This window comes from Anser anser (genome assembly GCF_964211835.1).
Source record: "Anser anser genome assembly, chromosome: 2".
NCBI classification, from domain to species: Eukaryota; Metazoa; Chordata; class Aves; order Anseriformes; family Anatidae; genus Anser; species Anser anser.
Window position 1 is genome coordinate 76,292,307 of NC_139721.1, and position 17,376 is coordinate 76,309,682.

At 38.9% G+C, this 17,376-nt stretch overlaps 1 protein-coding gene across 10 annotated transcripts in view; it reads right to left on the reverse strand.

Annotated features, from left to right (window-relative positions):
* Window positions 1–17,376, reverse strand: part of CTNND2 (catenin delta 2) — a 644,756-nt gene that overhangs the window by 34,858 nt on the left and 592,522 nt on the right. For all 10 annotated transcript variants that reach the window (XM_083825789.1, XM_083825793.1, XM_083825790.1 and 7 more), the window contains 2 exons: window positions 5,156–5,366; window positions 1,724–1,808 (listed from right to left, as the gene is read on the reverse strand). In XM_083825789.1, the coding sequence (XP_083681915.1) occupies window positions 1,724–1,808; window positions 5,156–5,366 (296 nt within the window). The remainder of the gene's footprint in view (window positions 1–1,723; window positions 1,809–5,155; window positions 5,367–17,376) is intronic.

The window sequence follows — 17,376 nt, forward strand, 5'->3', positions numbered from 1 at the left end:
TCAAGATTTTGTTAAGTCTGTAGGAATTAGCTAAGTACAGTGATTTTTAAATTACTTCCTGAGAAAATATACAATCAGACTGTCTGCTAAGAATATCCTGGAACCTACCTCAAAGGCTAGCCTACCCTGTTTTCCATACCACAAGTTTGTACTCGTGGCCTCAGAAAATGTTCTTCTAAGCATGCAAGGTATTTAGTACCCAAGCATGCCTGATACATAAGTACATTACTTGGCAAATTCGCATTGGCAGCCAACAGAATGTCCTTTAGGTAGCAGCATACTCTAAGGCCATACAGCATATAGATTACCTCATGCATGGAGCAACCCCAGAAATTGCTTTTCCATCACAGCATATACATAAAGCCAGAAGGCAAAAAATGAGCCCGACATTATACAAACCTCTAAGAGATTACGGTGTAGTAAAGTTCATCCTCTACCTTGCAGCCACCCACACGCCCAGAAGTCAGGCTATGTGCACCTCAAGTGTGTTACTGCTTTGCCTCGAGAAAAGCCTACTTTAGCTCGTGTTTACTTCCACCTCTCAATGGGACAACTGAGTACCAGTCATTACTTGGAATGCCTGCACATATGGTATCCCTAGGGCTGCCAAGGGTGACTGAAACTAATGGAAGTGAACAGTGGGAGTAACTCAGTAACTGTCTTCCGTGCTTCTCAGACTGACACAAGTCAGATATGAGCCATGCAGACGAATAGCGTTTCAATTGGAAGATCAGCATCAGCCAGCTTGAGATCTGGTGCATAAATTTCACATAGCTAAGTGATTTCCTTGTGCAAAACACACATAGTGTGGACTACACCTCTGTGAACCTTCCCTCGCTTACATATCAGTCTTAACCAGGACCTGAACTTTTCTTCCAGATGAAACCTTAGCTCTCTTTGCTGAGATTACAAATATCAGTTATATCAGGTGTGAAACTGCACACAGTAAGAAGACTTTTGAGAACTAAGTCTGCAGGCTGATAGTTGCACGGTCAGTATAGTCACATTGTAACCATACTGTAATTCACTTTGGAAATATTCAGTAAAAAGTACTTGATATGTTGTCATTTACTATGTAGACACTTAAAAAAAAAACAAAAGCTACAAGAAATTGTTTCACAGGATCATTACCAGCATTGCAATTCATTTTTAAGAGGTTAGTGGGTTGGTGGGAATCATATGGTGCTCTCTATTGGCTGTCCGAAAACTAAGTATATGGTGCTACTGTCTGCCAGCTGATTGGAAGTGATGAAACCACCAAGTTTCAGTTGAGCTCCATAAGTACCTAAGCACCACTCCTTCAGATACTCTTGTTGGCAATCTCATGAGGAAATTTGGGAGCTGAAGGGCTGGAAATCTGGTAACCTCCTCAGGACACTGTGGGGAGGCGTAACAAGGAAAGATACAGCAGGAGAGCTTGCACAGGTTTGTTCAGCATGCAGAGGACTTCACTCTGCAGAGCTGCCAGATCCAGCATTTTCTGCATGAATTCTTTAGAAAATTAAATTCACAGCCTCTTTTCACCACCACACATTTTTTTTAAAGGTATTCCTATGTTAAAATTAGAAACAGGGGAAAAAAACACATCTCCAAGTCTCTGGGATTTTAAACTCTAGGTGAATTTCCAGTTCACATAAAGGTTTTGGTCTAAAGTCTCTCAGCCCCCAGATTCAGGTAACCACGTGAAAGATGACAAGTCTGGAAAAAAAAACCCAGGCCTTACCTTCTTGTAGAGACTTCTCAGGTCTCTGTACTGCCACATACTATTGAGGACCTGAGATGCTGCTTTCACCACTTTTGGCGAATGCCTGTTACATACATATATTAAAAAGAAAGAGAGAGAGAGAGAGAGAGAAGAAGGGTGAGAAAGAGACTGTTAAGTGCCAGACTCCATTCATCCACATTTTCAAGTGCATTGCTATGGATTTAAACCCACAATTAAAGTTGTGTTATCAATGTACCATAAGATCTTACGTTGGCATCTTGGAGAGCAATGTGTTTTTAAGCAAGGGCAATACATGTTATTTCTACAGTACTAATTATTCAGTGAGGAGGAAAATGGGTGTTGATCAGCACACTGAGAACAAGGATTCATGCTGAGAGCATAATTAGAGGAATGGGAGAGGTAGCAACATGAAAACTGTTGAGGAACCAACTGGCATTATGTACATCTAAGATGTCCTGGCTACAACTTTTGGCATAGAGGAGAAGAATTTAGAGCCAGAGTTTCTTCCTCTGTGTGGCCAAACTTAAGTCATGACAGTGTGCTCAAAGCATTAAGCATCTCTCAGCAGTGGCCAGAAGAAACACTAGATGGGTGATGAGCACTGCGTTTGAAGCTGCAGAGCAGTCAAGATGCAGAAATGCAACCGTTTATAAAAAGTCATGGCAAATTTCATCAGGATTGCCAGTTAGGACTTGTATCTTGCACACACCATGCTATTCATGAGGGCAATCTAATGTATGTTATGTTAAAAACCATGCATAACTTCATGCGAACTTTCTCTTCAAAAAGGTTTTGAAATAGGCTCTAAGCTACTGTTTGAATCAGTTAGAGTCATATACTCCTCTTGGGATATGTAATTAAAAAAAAAAGAAAAGAAAACAACAACAATTGAGCGTACGCAGCTCAGTGAAGAAGGGTCGCAAAGAAGGGGACCAGGAGGATAACACAGCCCATGCAGGGAGCATACACTGTGTACTTAAGCCCTCATGCTGTACCAGTAGTACATATAAAGCAGCAGAGTGCTAGAAAAGCTTGCAAAGGCCAAATTCTGAAGTGAAGATTGATGGGGTTTGGGGCTGACGTTGAGGAGATTCATATTTTCCTCAGAAAAGGTAAAAGGACTGCAAAACCAAAGAGAAAACCTGAAAACCTGCAGCATACGTTACTGGTTTGGGCAGCAAGCCTTCTTAAGGGTGAGGCTCTGGTGCACTGTGACCCTTGAGAAGGGCCAATGGGAGGCTGACAGTAAAGCTGGTAACACAATGTTTATTTGGTGGATTTCCCCCCACCATTTTCCACCCAGACTACAGCAATAGATGGGTAATTGGTGAATAAATAGGAATTTGATAAACACTTTCAAGCACAATTGTTTTTACTATACTTGCAGCTGTACTGGCTAGTGCGGTGCTGGTAGCACGGAGTAGTCAGGAAAATAAGCGTGCCAACCATACTGCGAGTACTGAGGAGAAACAGGAGCTAGGTGAAGATCTGAATTTGGCCAATATGACCTTATGAACACCGGTCTGCTCATGCTGTCTCATGCTGGGACCGTGCTAAAGCCCTGGGCATGTTCCAAAGGGTAGTGGGGCCAGTCCAGCACTCCCGGCACTGGTACATTTGTGTACTACACTGCCACCAGGATGCATGGCCAGACCAGTATCCTGTACTTGCAGGTACAGATGCTTCATCCTAGACAAGACAAATTCATGCTGAAGTATTTTACTGTATTAAACTGAGAATACCAGAATTTGCTACCAGTCCAACAACTAGCAATTCTGATTTTTAAACAATGAGTTACCTGCAAGAAAGCAAACTAAAGCAATGGTGCAAAATACCAAACATTTCTGAAAGTTGAAAAAATGAAACTTTCACTTAAGATGAGCATGATTATAGCTGTGAGTTGACAGGTTTTCTTGTTCTGTACCGGTGTAACCTGTAACAGTAACAATGCAACTCAAAGTACTTTAAATGAGGGATAAATATCACAATTTTGGAGGGCATTTTAGAATTATTCAAAACTACCTGGGCTAAATACTTTCAGTCAACATAGACGTGTCTTTCAAAGTTATGAGTGATACTTAAACTGAGAACTATACCTTTAGATCCTCCTAAAACTGCCCATGATACTTTGAAAATCCCAGACTCGACGGGTATTAATAATCTATACCAGATAATGAACAGGTAGACAAACGTATTATTTTGAGGAGAGACACATTCAACTTAAGAGAAATGGATATGAACCTGCTTGCAATCTGTACACTTGATCTGTCAAAAATAAATCAAAATTTTAAATAGATATAGTAATAAATAATGCAAATGTAAATAGATTAGCAGAGCATGGGGAGCTTCCACAACTGGAATCAAATACTTTGTTACTCTACTGTTTTTTACCCCTTACAATTAGCATGTGAGAATGTTTCAGTAATGAATTTGGTATGAAAAGAAAGAGTGACAATAGAGGAAAAGAAATGTGATTATATTGGCAATGCTCCGATCACATAGGCGAGCATAAGTTCTCATACCAAATGTAGGGTGCATAAATCTTTCCTTCAGGTTGTGGCCTGGCTTTGTGGGGCTCTTTTAGAGCTCTGATGCTGCAGTAGGCTGTGTGATGACAGCTTCGAGCAGGTGGACTGGACTGATGGGAGGTTTTGTACACTACAGTGAAGGCTTTTTGTTTTCAAACTGCCATAGTCCCATTGCACTATACTTCTGCGGGTTGACAAATATGAGAACCAGGCTATCTGTTTTAGGCAAAAGAAGGATAAAGAGTGAAATCTTCATGAAGAGTGCGTACATAGGAAAACAGACAAGATGAAACCATAGCTGCTCTGACAACGTCACAGTCGTGTAAGATTTTTTGCATGTTTTGGTGCCTCACCAAGTAGTCTGCAGTTATCCTAATGCTCTCTCAGAAGCAAGGTGTTGACAAAATCCATGGATCTATTTTTCTACTAAAGCGCACCTGACCAGCAAGCTGGTGGTGGCTGGGAAAAGGATGCTGTGAAGAGGGACAGTGACTATACAGTCTTCATGCACAGAGCAAGAGGAGCAGTAAGAGAACTATGGTGATGTCCCTTCCTTTCACAGGATCCCTCTACCTGCATGTCACCCCCTCTGCAGAGTGCAGTCTGACAGCTCTGTCCCTAATGTTTAGCAGGATTTCTGGAAGTGCTTTGAGGTAGCATTTACTGGAGATAATTAGTCCTCCTTACACTGCACATACCTGCTGATGGTACATCAAAAATAAACCATAGCAGAGAGTTTTGCTATTGTCATTGTTTCTTGTCACCCTTCACACTGGGCACATGACTTTTGATGAAACTAAAGTATTCAACTCACGATTGCACAGAGGAGGCAAACACATTAAGGACTAGTTAGAACTACTGGAGATGTTAAAAAAGGTGCAAGATGATTTGCAAAACATACTTGTCTCCTTTACTCTTAGATATGCCAACCAGTTTCTCAATGCCGCCTGCGTCTCGTAAGGCCTTGGCATTCTCCATGTTTTTAGTGATGACTTCATGCAGAGTGCAGCAAATGGCAGTAACGGTGTCATCAGACATGGCCTTGCTTGCTGAGCTGTTGCTGTTGTTAGCGCCTGGCAGCCGGTGGACCAGATCCCTCATGGCATACTTGCCTTTGTTGAAAGAAAACGAAGGGAGAATTCAGTAGATACAGTAAAAAAGGATGACGGTACAGGGAAAACATGCAAGACCGTATTAGCACCATTTTCATCATTGCATGTAATCTAATTGGCTACTGATACTGTTTTGGAGCAAGCCACATTTTTACAATTGCATGTTCAAGCATTTCACACTTTAGGGCCTCTGTTAATATTTCCATATTACATGAGTTGGAGACTTCAGATATGGGCTACATCATGTCCTTATGAGAATGAAACAACGATAATAAAGGCTAAGTATATGTATAAAGACAACCTGAACACCGTAACTTACAGAGCTTGTCAAGTCCTCATCTCCCACCACAGAACTCATCACTCAGCTAATGATACATAAAATGCGCATCGGTTCTTAAAAATGCTACAGTGAATGCAAAGCCAATGAAACTGTTGTTTGAGAAGCCTTCTCTGAAGGGTCAGTTTCACTGCATAAGGTTAGTTTTATACTATGTGCAGTAATTTAACTATGTTTATTGGTGTACCTATGACTTTACCAGTTATTCAGTGCTACATTGCACCGGCCACAGTGCAGAGATGACACAATGGTTTTCCATGCATCCTTAGTTGCGCGCATGGTACTGATCAGAAAGGAAACCTTTCTGACATATATTCCTGTCTGATATTTAGTAAGGAGCTATTTTATGTAACACTAACTTCCAGAACTCAAAATATTTCAAAATGAAAGGAGCAATGTATTTTTAAGATGGTCACACTAAACGGAAGACGTGAAAAAGAAATACTGCTGATTACTGAAACTTTTTTCATATTTACATGAACAAAGAATGTTTTCTTAAAATTGACCAGAAAGTCATATATTGCTTGTGAAAATGACAGATGAGAAGCTTCTGAGAATTTATTTATATGTATGTATGAAGGTAGGGCAGGGTTGGCACTGGCAGCAGAACCTTCCAGCACAGCTATATGAGGTGCCTCACGCACTGCTAGGATGTTACTGCTACATGAAAATGGCAGCTCAGTCTTTCATCATGTTGAAGACAAGAACAGAGAGGGTGAGAACCTGACGAAGTTGTAGCTGAGGTCAGTGAAACAACTCTGAGTCACCTTCAGTGCAGCTGTGATAGGAATTTGCATATAGCAATCATCATAAGAGTACATCATTCAGGATGAAAAAGACAGGAAAATTGGGAAAAATAAATGTAATTAGTAATCTAATCTACATCATGTTTTATGAACGACATAATCAGGTATGATTATTGTATATAATATGATAATTTAATCAGATTTTTGGATAACTTTAAAAAGTTCTGATAAATTAGTATATATGAGTACTTATTAAAAATCTTAATTCTGAAGTCATGAATTCCATTGTGTGTCCATATTTGAAAACAGAGGTAAGAGGTAAATCACATCTTTTACCTATCAAATACTATATTATTTTTATTTTCTCACAATTTTGCCTGCTGTAGAAGAAATATAGCTAGTCATTTCAAACGATATTCACAATAGAGATGAAAAATAAAATCTTTGTACTGTAGTGTTAAAACTTAGAGGCTATCAAGTTGATTTCTGTGGTTATGTGAGATCTTAGAAACTACTCACGTTATATCATGCAAAAGCCTTACCGATTATAAAATCATAGCATCACCAACAAAATGTGTGCAGTGGGATTTGAATCTTAAGAGTGTGCTGCAATTCAGATACAGATCTTGTTCTCAAATATTTTTATTTCTTTGCATTTAGTACTTAATCAGTCATTTGCACTACTAGCTTTTCAGGAGTACTAAGTTAGTATCAGATGCAGTACAGGTGTTAACACCACTTTCTCTTTCAGGAATGGTTTGTTTGAGCAAACTGCAATTCTTTTTTTGCCCTACAAATATAAGAAATACCGTTCAAGAACAGCCTGTAATGCTATTTACATCTGCATCTGTTTGTTGTATGTAGCATGAACACATTAATAGCTGTTCATTGCTCACAGTGATTACTTCAGTCTGCAACATATACTAAATCAAGCTTGTGTATAAAAAATAAACAAACAAAACCAAATAAACATTCAAAAAATCCACAACCCAACAAGAAACCAAAACCATGATTTATTGTAGCTGTTACTCTTTTAAATGCAGTGTCTACCCCCAGCCAGTACATCAGTGAGACTCCCTGCTTTACACTGTTATACCTTCCCAGAAGAGACCCATCTTCCTTTCTCCTGTAAAGTGCAGGAGTATTGCAGTCTGAGTCCCCTGGCAGAACTGCATGGTAATCCCATTAGCAGCCAACAACTGTGTCCCTTAGCACTGGGTATAAGAAAAGCTGGATGGTTGCCGCAAGCAGATTTCTCCCTGGAACTGGCCTTGTATCCCAGGCAGCAACATTCATACCGGTGCACATGCCTAGACACACAAGCTTCTCCTTACAATAAATAAAGGCTTTGGAGCTGTCAGGAAAAGCTCAGTAGGAAATCTAAAATAAACAATCAAACACGGTATAAGCATTCTGGACGTGTTTCTGCTCAACAGCTCTAATATTTCTGCCACGCACACAATCAACTTCAGCCTGAGAATCAGTATTAGCTACATCAAACCAGCAGACCAGGCTTTCTGTAATTAATGTATAACACTGGGACAGTACAGCATTCCTTATTCTGAGCGGCTCTAGTGTTTCCACCTTCAAAAGAGCTGCTCACATGTCCAGGTAAAGCAGCTGACTGCATGAACAGGAAACACTGCTCAAGCTGTCTTTCCATACGCTCACCAGAAAATGGTGGCAAAATAGATAGAAGGTCAGGGAAGTGGTTGTGCTGTAAGGTTGATCTAAGCTACTGTTTACATGGTCTAAAGATCTATTAACAAGTGTAACTGTTAACATATTTTCTCTGATTTTAGTATTTGGAACACTACGTTATCTGTTTGAAAATGTGTGGGACAAAAAAAAGCCTTAGCCATAAAAAATGTAATTAGTTTAATTAAATTCAAGACCTCTGAACTTATATTGAAAAAGCAGTACCTTTGCTCTAATACAGCTACATCATATAAGGTAAAAGTTAAGGACTTTACTATAGACTGTAGAAAATATTCCACAGTAAGTTGTCACATTTCAAGTGTGTTTTCTAAAACTATAGATCTAGTTAAATAATAAGTTACTGTGCAACATTCATATCTTTTTTTTTTCCATTTGTCAGTTACCTTCTCTTATTTCAGTTATGTACCTGCTGCTTTAAAAGAGGCATGTAGCAGACTCATGTTTTTAGCACTACTTGTAAAAGAAATCCTATGCTGGTTTAGAGAGGTGCAAATGTTGAGCAAAGCCAATGAAAGCAATGCTACAGCTGTATCAGCCCAACGCAGCTGACAACAATTGTAAGCCTTGACTTTGGCATTACTGCATGTTAGATTTGCACAGTGTTTGCATTTGGAATTCTTTTTTTTGACACTAAGAACATTTTTTGAAACCCGACTTAAATGTGTAATGGACACTAGCCTTGTAATGTCGGCACAGTTTTGTCTAGCTCTACCAGTAGGAGGACTGGGGAATTCAACCTGCAGCTCAGGAAGCCTCGCTGAGCTGAAGGAGTGAGAACTCATGAGGGTCCTGGGGAAGAGAGGAAGATGTGTGTGAGAATGGTATTAAAAATAAATGGCATTGTTAATTTTCGTCAGGGTTCATATAGAACGGCTTTGATCTACAAATAAATTGATTTTTTTTATTTGAGCAACATTACATGTTATAAGACCCAAAACAGATTCAATACTTTTAAATAGGATTTACATAACATGATTAAACTTAACCACTAGCTTGACAAGGGAAAAAGAAATCATGCTTATTTATTCCATTTCACTTGTAAAAGAAAGAAAGAAAGTATTAAATAGACATAATTTGAGGGCACTGCCACAGGAAAGGGATTGCTTCATCGGTGTTTGGGAGAGCATTTATCTGACACTACAAACTTTCAAGTTATTTTTCTAAGATAAAACTCCTGTCACTGTTTTATATGGAGAGCAAGATTCTTCCTGGAGCATATACTGTGATGTAAGATGATAATGTTTGCTTACTAAACACGCCAGCAATACAGATTTAACATATTTCCTTTGCATTTAAGGTCTCATTAGCACCTTAGTACATGCATCTATTTCTTAATTCAGGACATTTTCTCTTCTTAGGATCAGACTGATAGCTGTCCTAAGAAATATTTTGCCTACAGAGAAAATCAGTAGAAATAACTATTCTTCTGGTAGATTTAACAAGAGTGCAATTATTGCAGAAAAGGTTCCACTTCTGGAACTATTTCCCTATTGCTCCTTGAGCCAAATTCACTGCTGATGTAACCCCACTGACTTCATTTCGATTTCACTCATCTCTGAAAAATGACTTTGACACATTGGCATATTCCTTATATAGTTGTGGCATGGTTCCTGGTTTGAGAGAACAAGACTAGGAAAATTAATATATTGAAAACACAAGAAACCTCAAACATATTAATTCAAACTAAGAACCCTGTCCTAGAGGTAGAGCCTGCTCTAATATAAGTAATACATCATGATTTTTTTCCCCTCAAAGTTACCCATGAATTCACACCTTGTAGCTAGATAATAGAAAATAGCAAAATGCCACCACATTTTATTGAATCATAGAATCATTCAGGTTGGAAAACACCTCTAAGATCATCTAGTCCAACCTTTAATTGTCGTTAATTGTAGCACTGCAATGCTACACATATCCTATCCCAGAACTACTGGTATCAGAACTCTACAATACAGGAAAATTTCATTCTCTTGGTTCTAACATGCGAGCACTATTTCAATTTCCAGATATCCATGCTTTTGTGCATTTTCATCATCCACATCCATTTTTAAGATCATTCAGTATTTCACAGCCTTTTCGGAAGGATTACTGGGAGAGCTTTTATTGTTACTTTCAATCAATATTTAATAAATGTGCCCAAACTGTCTATTTAATTATTATGGAACAAATTCTGATCATGAGTCTGTGTATTCAACTGACATTTCATAAATTAGAGTGTATCCATCACATGATAGCAGTGGCAAAAATACCACTACTGTGTTTGATAAATAATTCATTTGCATACCATGCTTTCTCTCGTCAGATACTGTCATTACCAGCGTTAGTGTAGCACCTAAAAGTGCCTAGGGTTCTGGTGTCATGGTTCCAGAGGAACCTGTCCTGAACAGTGGAGATGTGGAATAGTGAGGTGCAAGAGGGAGGTGTCGCAAACCAAGCAGGCAGGAAGAGCCCACAAAGAAACGATGATGGTCAGTACAACGTGTAGCAAACTCTGGGCTCAGACTGTCAGTAAAACGGATTTAAGCACCAGAGCAGCAGTGAATCAGACATGATTTAAGAGGACAAAGGTTTATCGGTTTTCATAGGCAGATTTTATCCTGCCAGGGAAACATTTAGGGGAAAAACTATCAAGACTCTAAAGGCAAGCTAAGTTAAGAGATAAGAAATGCTGGCAGAGGGGGCCTTAGGGCAAAAACACATGTAGTAAAATTTGTGGGACAGAAGAGGAAGCAAATCCTGAAGATGAAGGGTAATTCTTCTTCCTACAACCATTGTGCATGAAGTGTTATTGGATGAGAGAAGTGGAAAAAGTCCTGAGCAGTGAGACTGAAAAGCATGAACCCAAAAAGCATGGGCCCCATAATTTCTAGCAAGTGTCAGAGAACTGAGGTATTTGGATCAGTTTTGGATTAAGGCATAAAAGGAAAGCTAAAATGATCTTTAGGCAAGTTGGGGGAAATTCATGAGTCCAAATACAGAGAGCTAATGTGATTTCAGGTGCCCCTGGACACCTGAGATGTCTGCACAGAATGAGGAGACCTATGGAAGATTAACAGCCTTCTGGAAGGGCAGCTAGAGACAAGGTAGGATACTCTGTTGTCTTTAATGTTTAATGCTTATCTTTAGGCTCTCCCGAATCTCACTCCTAATGCTTGGTCAGAAATGCTTTTTAGGTATTCAAGTCCTACCATCTTATGTTAGGAATGCACACAAGTATTTGTAATCTCTGGCACTTCAGAGCAAATGCATATTAAGGCATTTAACTTCTTGAAGCTAATTGATTATAGTACTGCAATTATCCCTATCGAGAAAAAAAAAAAATCTTTGTTCCATCATTTTTAAAGGAAGTAGTGATGATTTAAGTGCTACAGGATCAGGCACTTAGAATGGTTTGAGTGAGCACCCCAGAAATGCATGGGCCAGAGCCACTGCTTTAGCTGCTTCATATTAAGCTTGGCCTGCCAATTAAGTTGGGAAAAAAGGTGCTTTAAGCTAGAGAACAATGCTAAGTTTCACCTCCTTGCATGTTTATCTGAAGTTACTTCAAAACTCTGTGGAAATAAATTATTTTTGGGGAAGACAGAAAGAATAAAAAACATTGCACACACACACCCTCCTGTGCCACCAAGAACCCAGGTGCACTTTGCTCACGACTGCTGAGACGGAACAAAAGATCAGGTGGAGGTCTCAGATTCTCTCTTCCCCTCAGAAGCATGATATGCACTTTTCACTTTTCCACCACTTCTGATGACAGGCGGCAAGATTTCAAGATATAAGACGTATTCAGGATGGCCCACAACAAAGAGGAACAATACCCTTCCTGACGCATTGTACCATTCATTGGTTTTCTTTTTTTAGTGTCTTTTCATCAAGAATAAATTCAGCCATAGGTAGTATAGCATATAAAGCCCTACAGGGAGTAGGAACATTAATCTTTGATAGTTTCAGGCAAGAAACCCTCAAACTGTCATAGAGTGATGAAAGCACACGAACCACCAATATCTGTGTTGGCAATGGCAATTGAGATTTGCTTGTAAAAGAATCAAATATCTAACAGAGTAACCAATATAGAAGCTTTTATCTTTTTTAAAAAGATTAGTGATGCTGGTTCTACCTTTTCCAAGAGAAAGGTATGGCATGAAGAGAACTAGGAATGACAAAGAGCACAGCCATAAGAAGGATGGAAGAGCAGTATGTATAGAAGCTAGTAACATTGGACAAAGAAAAAAGAGAAGCACTGTGGTAATTTCACCCTGAACATGCCATGGGAAATCACAACAGGGTGCAATGCAATCACAGCTTTTCAACAAATTGCTTTCTTAGATCCATGATCCTTGATAGATTTTCTTTCATGTTGCAGCATTTTAACCCAGCCACCTTTCTCCTTCAGCTTCCCTGTTTCCAGAAACCTAACTTTTCTATTTCATGTATTTCTTACCTCCCTCTGGCTGATCATTTTTCTTGCTTTCAACTCACCTTTTCAGGGTTGCCCCTTCTCCCCTCTATTACATGACTGATATTTTTCTTACTTGAACTGTACTCCTCAGCCCTTTGGTTCTTAACCACTAAGCTTTCCTGTTCCTTTGCTGTCTCTTGCATAGTTGATATTTAAGTGTATATCTCTGCATCTACCCTGTCTGCCAGGCTTTTCCATTCTCTCCTCATATTGGTTTAAACCACCTCCAGGTCGATGCTGAGCTATATCCTGATTATTTTTTTTCATGCCCAATACCTTCCTTCACCTGCTGTTCCTTGGTGTTGTGAAAGACAGCTAAGCAGCCTGTCTCCCCTCTCCCTCATGCTGGTGACCCTGTCCGCAAACAAACCATCATACACAGGCATTCCAACTCAAGGTGAGTTCTCTGACTTGCAGCCTGGTTTTGGAAGATGAATTTGGGAAGCTGCGTAGGGTAATTTGTTGACTGTCTCACCCATACCGAGACTATAAAAATGAGTCAGTTCAAGTCTAGCTTGACCTGCTTAATTACATGTTGACCTGATATGTCAAACAACTACAGAAAGAGAAAAATCTCCATGAAGAAGCTTCTATTTGTTATCTTAAGCAGCAAAGGAAGCAGCATTTTTTATGGTAAACTGTCACAAAGCCATAGATACTGCTGCTTTTGTTCCCCCTCTCCTGGTCAGAAAAAAAAGATTTGCATGTAGCTTTGGCCATCTTCCTTACAGTCTTAGCTTTACCACTTGAATAGGAACAGAAATGACAGACATGGACTTCATTGTTCTTGGATGCAAGGAATTTCATTGCTTGGGTATGCTGGACTTTTATATCCTGAATGACTGGAGTCCATGCGGACAATCACTCAAGTAATTTGTTTTAATTCATTTCGTTTACATTTCTTGTTAGGCCTACAAACTGGAAAAGGCAAGGAAAGGAGTTGTTTGCCAACCTTTTGACCCAAGTAGTGCAAATATAGATAATTAATCTGCTCCTTTACACACCAACAGATTTATTTCTCTTGTTTAGACTGCACTGTCATCTTTCTTTTCATCTTTCCACTAGCCCAAGTTAAAAAGATTCTGCAGAGGGAAGTGATTCTTCAGTTAATTGCTGCAGGCTAAGTTTTCTGATTACTTGAGCTGGTTTTAGCCCCTTACTATCCTCTTCCCTGCTCCCTGCTGAGAATACAGCTTTTGAAAGGCTGAATTTGAAAAAAAAAAATGTAGTTGTTTAATTAATGTTATGATTAATCAGTATTTCTAGTCCTTTGAAGAGGAAAAGTGCCATGTGAGTGTTGAGTGGAATTTCAGTTTTATCTTTATTATTTTCTGAGATAGGATAATACTTTGTTAACAGTCTGTTTCAGGGGACTCTAAATTAGGCCATAATGAAGAAATAAGAATGTAATCTATTTTTGGAAAAATAAGTTTAGGTTTCAAGATCTATGTCCTGATCCACCACCCACTGAAATTAATGAGCCTGTCTACCAATGTCAGAAGTTATTAAATTGGATTCATAAAGCAGCAGCTTTTCTTTTCTACTTTAGTTTTTACTTTGTGTCCAAAACAGACAAAGATTCTGACAGGAGACCGATGTAACCAGGGTGAATTCCACCTAGACTTTATTCTGCTTTAACATTTCATGCAGCAATGCCTATTCATTTACTACTATTTTTTTTCTTCTTCACTTGTTCTAGAATATTACCTGGAACTCATGAACAAATCTGTCCAAACTGTATGGTCTGAAAGACTGATTACTTTTGCATGCCTTTATATGCAGATACTATATATCATGGCAATATGTACAGAAATTCTTCTGCTGTTTAGAGATGTATGTAAAAACAGTAACAGAAATAAAAACAAAATGAAACCTCATGATACACTATGGCATTAAAAATTAAATACAATGCATAGATGAAAACGTGCTAGCTCAATAAATATATATCTTTGTAAAATGACAGTGCTTTTTAAAAACAATTCTAACAAATATCAAAACCACTCAAGGAATATATGGACATTGCAATATGACCTGAATTACTGTAATGTTCAAACATTTCTTAAATGATCACAAAGAAAATTCTACCTGGAGCAGTTAAGATAATTAATCTGTGTATGGAGCAAAATAACAACACCTAGAACACATATCAATATTTCATATTACTTTAGTGTGCACAATACAATAATACAATTTTTATTTAATGAGAAAACCCTGGTTAATGCTATCTTCACAGATGTAAATGTTTGGGAGAAGGACAAAAAGGAAAAGAAAACACATAAAAGACCGTCAAGAGGAGAAGTCCTAACTGTTTTAAAAATATTTTAAAAAGCTTCAAACACAATTTATATCCATGAAAGAGTAAAAATCTAATAAAGTATTTGCTTTTGTTTTGCAGTTTTAAAATTGTTAGCAAAGACTTCATGTAGCCACATTGTTTGTGTGTTGCACTGCTACTTATCAATGTAACTAGAGCAGACCATAGAAAGGTCTGCCATAGTAATAAAGTTACAGATACATTTATCAGAAATGGGGTCTCTCACTTTGGTCATGTAGAAAGTGAACAGGTATTCACTTTTGCTAGGTATTTTGCAGAGGTCAACTCAATTTGCAGATAATAATAATGTTCTGACTCAGTGTAATCCTGTTCTTGACAGGCTGCTTTGTGTTCTTTACAACTCAGCAATTTGAAAAGAGTAAATTATGTTTTAGTTTTATATGTTAATTCACTTGAAACTACTACAAGTTAAAGACTCAATACAGCAGATATGCAGGAAAGAATGCTTCAGAATTAAACTCTGTGTTCTCATGGTAAGGACGAAAATGAATCCGATAGCCTTCCTTACCTAGTGCATATTATATTATATTTTGATTGGACTATGGCAGGACCAATTTCTACATTTCACATGGGGGGAAAAAAAAAAAAAAAAAGCACCCTCAGCTCTTCCTAGTTGTGCAGGTCATTAATAGCTGTGTTTGAAGAACTTGTGACAAATGAATCCCAGGCCAGACTCCTCCACTGGAGTACAGCTCTACCAGAGCACAGTTCTGCTTGTGCTTCCTCAGGAGGCGGGAGCCAAAGGGGTGACAATCTTACTTGTCTATGGGTTGTGCTACTGCTGTTCCTTTCAAGGTAACAGCTTCAGATGGCACCTTCAGGTGAGCTGGTGATCAAGTATTTTCCCTTGTGGCCCCCAAAGAAACCTCAGCTCCAGACATCCCATTGAGTCTGCTTAATGTCACTAAGTTACTGCTCTTTTTTAACCTGAGTCACAGCTGCTCACCTTCATTTGAGTAACACATGGAAGGAGGAGATGCAGCTGCCCACAGGGCAAGAGCCAGAGAGGCCATACCTTACCTTCCATCTGTGCATTCTTGGAGATCAAGTTGGATGGAGATCTGCTTAAGGCAAAGCCCATGACCCCTTGCATCCTCCAAGTTAATCTCTCCCAGACCTCTGCAACCTTGGCTGATCTCTGCTTCTTCCAAAAAGAAGAGGGCAATTAGGCAAGTCTTCCAAAAGTAGTTGTGTCCTCTCTCCAGACTTCGGGAAAAGAAGAACTTGCCAGAGACCATCTGGCTCCCTAACTCCATGTGCCCTATCCAAAACAATCAGAGTGCTATGAAAGACTTCGGGGGAGTCAGAGTGGAAGATTTACATGTACTCAGCAGCCTCTCCAGTGACAGATGGCTGAATATAAACTACAATCCATACTGCAGGGAAAGGATGGGAGTTCAGGTTTGAGGAGCTAGAAAAAACTAAACAATAACAACAAATAGAAAAACTCAGAAGAAAAATAAATGCTTTCAGTCAGAACAGGCAAGAATTCAGATGCAATGCAGACCTCCTAACCAATGGAGATTCAGAGGGCAACATTCCCAAAGGCAAACTATTTCTTCTTGATAGACTGCTCCACTGCAAAAGATGAATTACAACTGCATAATATAATGTTCCTTCTGTGAGAGCAACCCTCTAGCAGTGTCACCTTCAGAAATTTTGCACACAAATATATGACTTTGCATATACTCATGCTAATCATATGCATTTTATTCTAATTAAAATTAGCACTCTGATTATTTGCTAGAATAATCCTGAGTTATGAAATCCAAATAATGTATAAAACATATTGCTCTAAGAGCACCCTGAGTAGCACACAATCTAAGAGATCCTGTAACTTTTCTCCTAAGAGGAATAAGTCATGAGGCAATTTATTTTTCTCTTGTTACATCAAACAGTGAGTGAACTCTGAATTATACCTCTATACATTCTTTTGGTACGCTGAGCTGAATTACTGCCCTATGCTGCAAAATCTGCAAACTTGGTCTAGGAGGCTCTTTCTCCTTCTTGGTATTGCTGAAGATTTCTCAAGATTTTGAGAACGAAATTCAGAGCCTGTATCTTGAATAAAATGCAAGGACAGCTATAAACTACCAGCGTCATTCACTGATTAATTAAATGACTAAGTTCCTTATGTCAGAAAGACTAGTTCAGCTCTGTTCCTGTTCCCCAAAGGGCTAAGTCTATAAAACAGAGGTGCATGAATGAGGTGCCTAGCTTAGTCATGCTTGGCTGTGGACACTGATACTTCTGGCAGAAAAATGAAACAAAACTCAATGCAAATCATTTCCATACAAACCCTGGAATCACAGAACACTTAAAGGCTGGCAGGATCCCTGGAGACTACCTAGTCCAATTCCTCTACTCAGAGCAAGGTCAGGTTGGCATTTTTTTTATATTCTGATGGAATTTGCTGT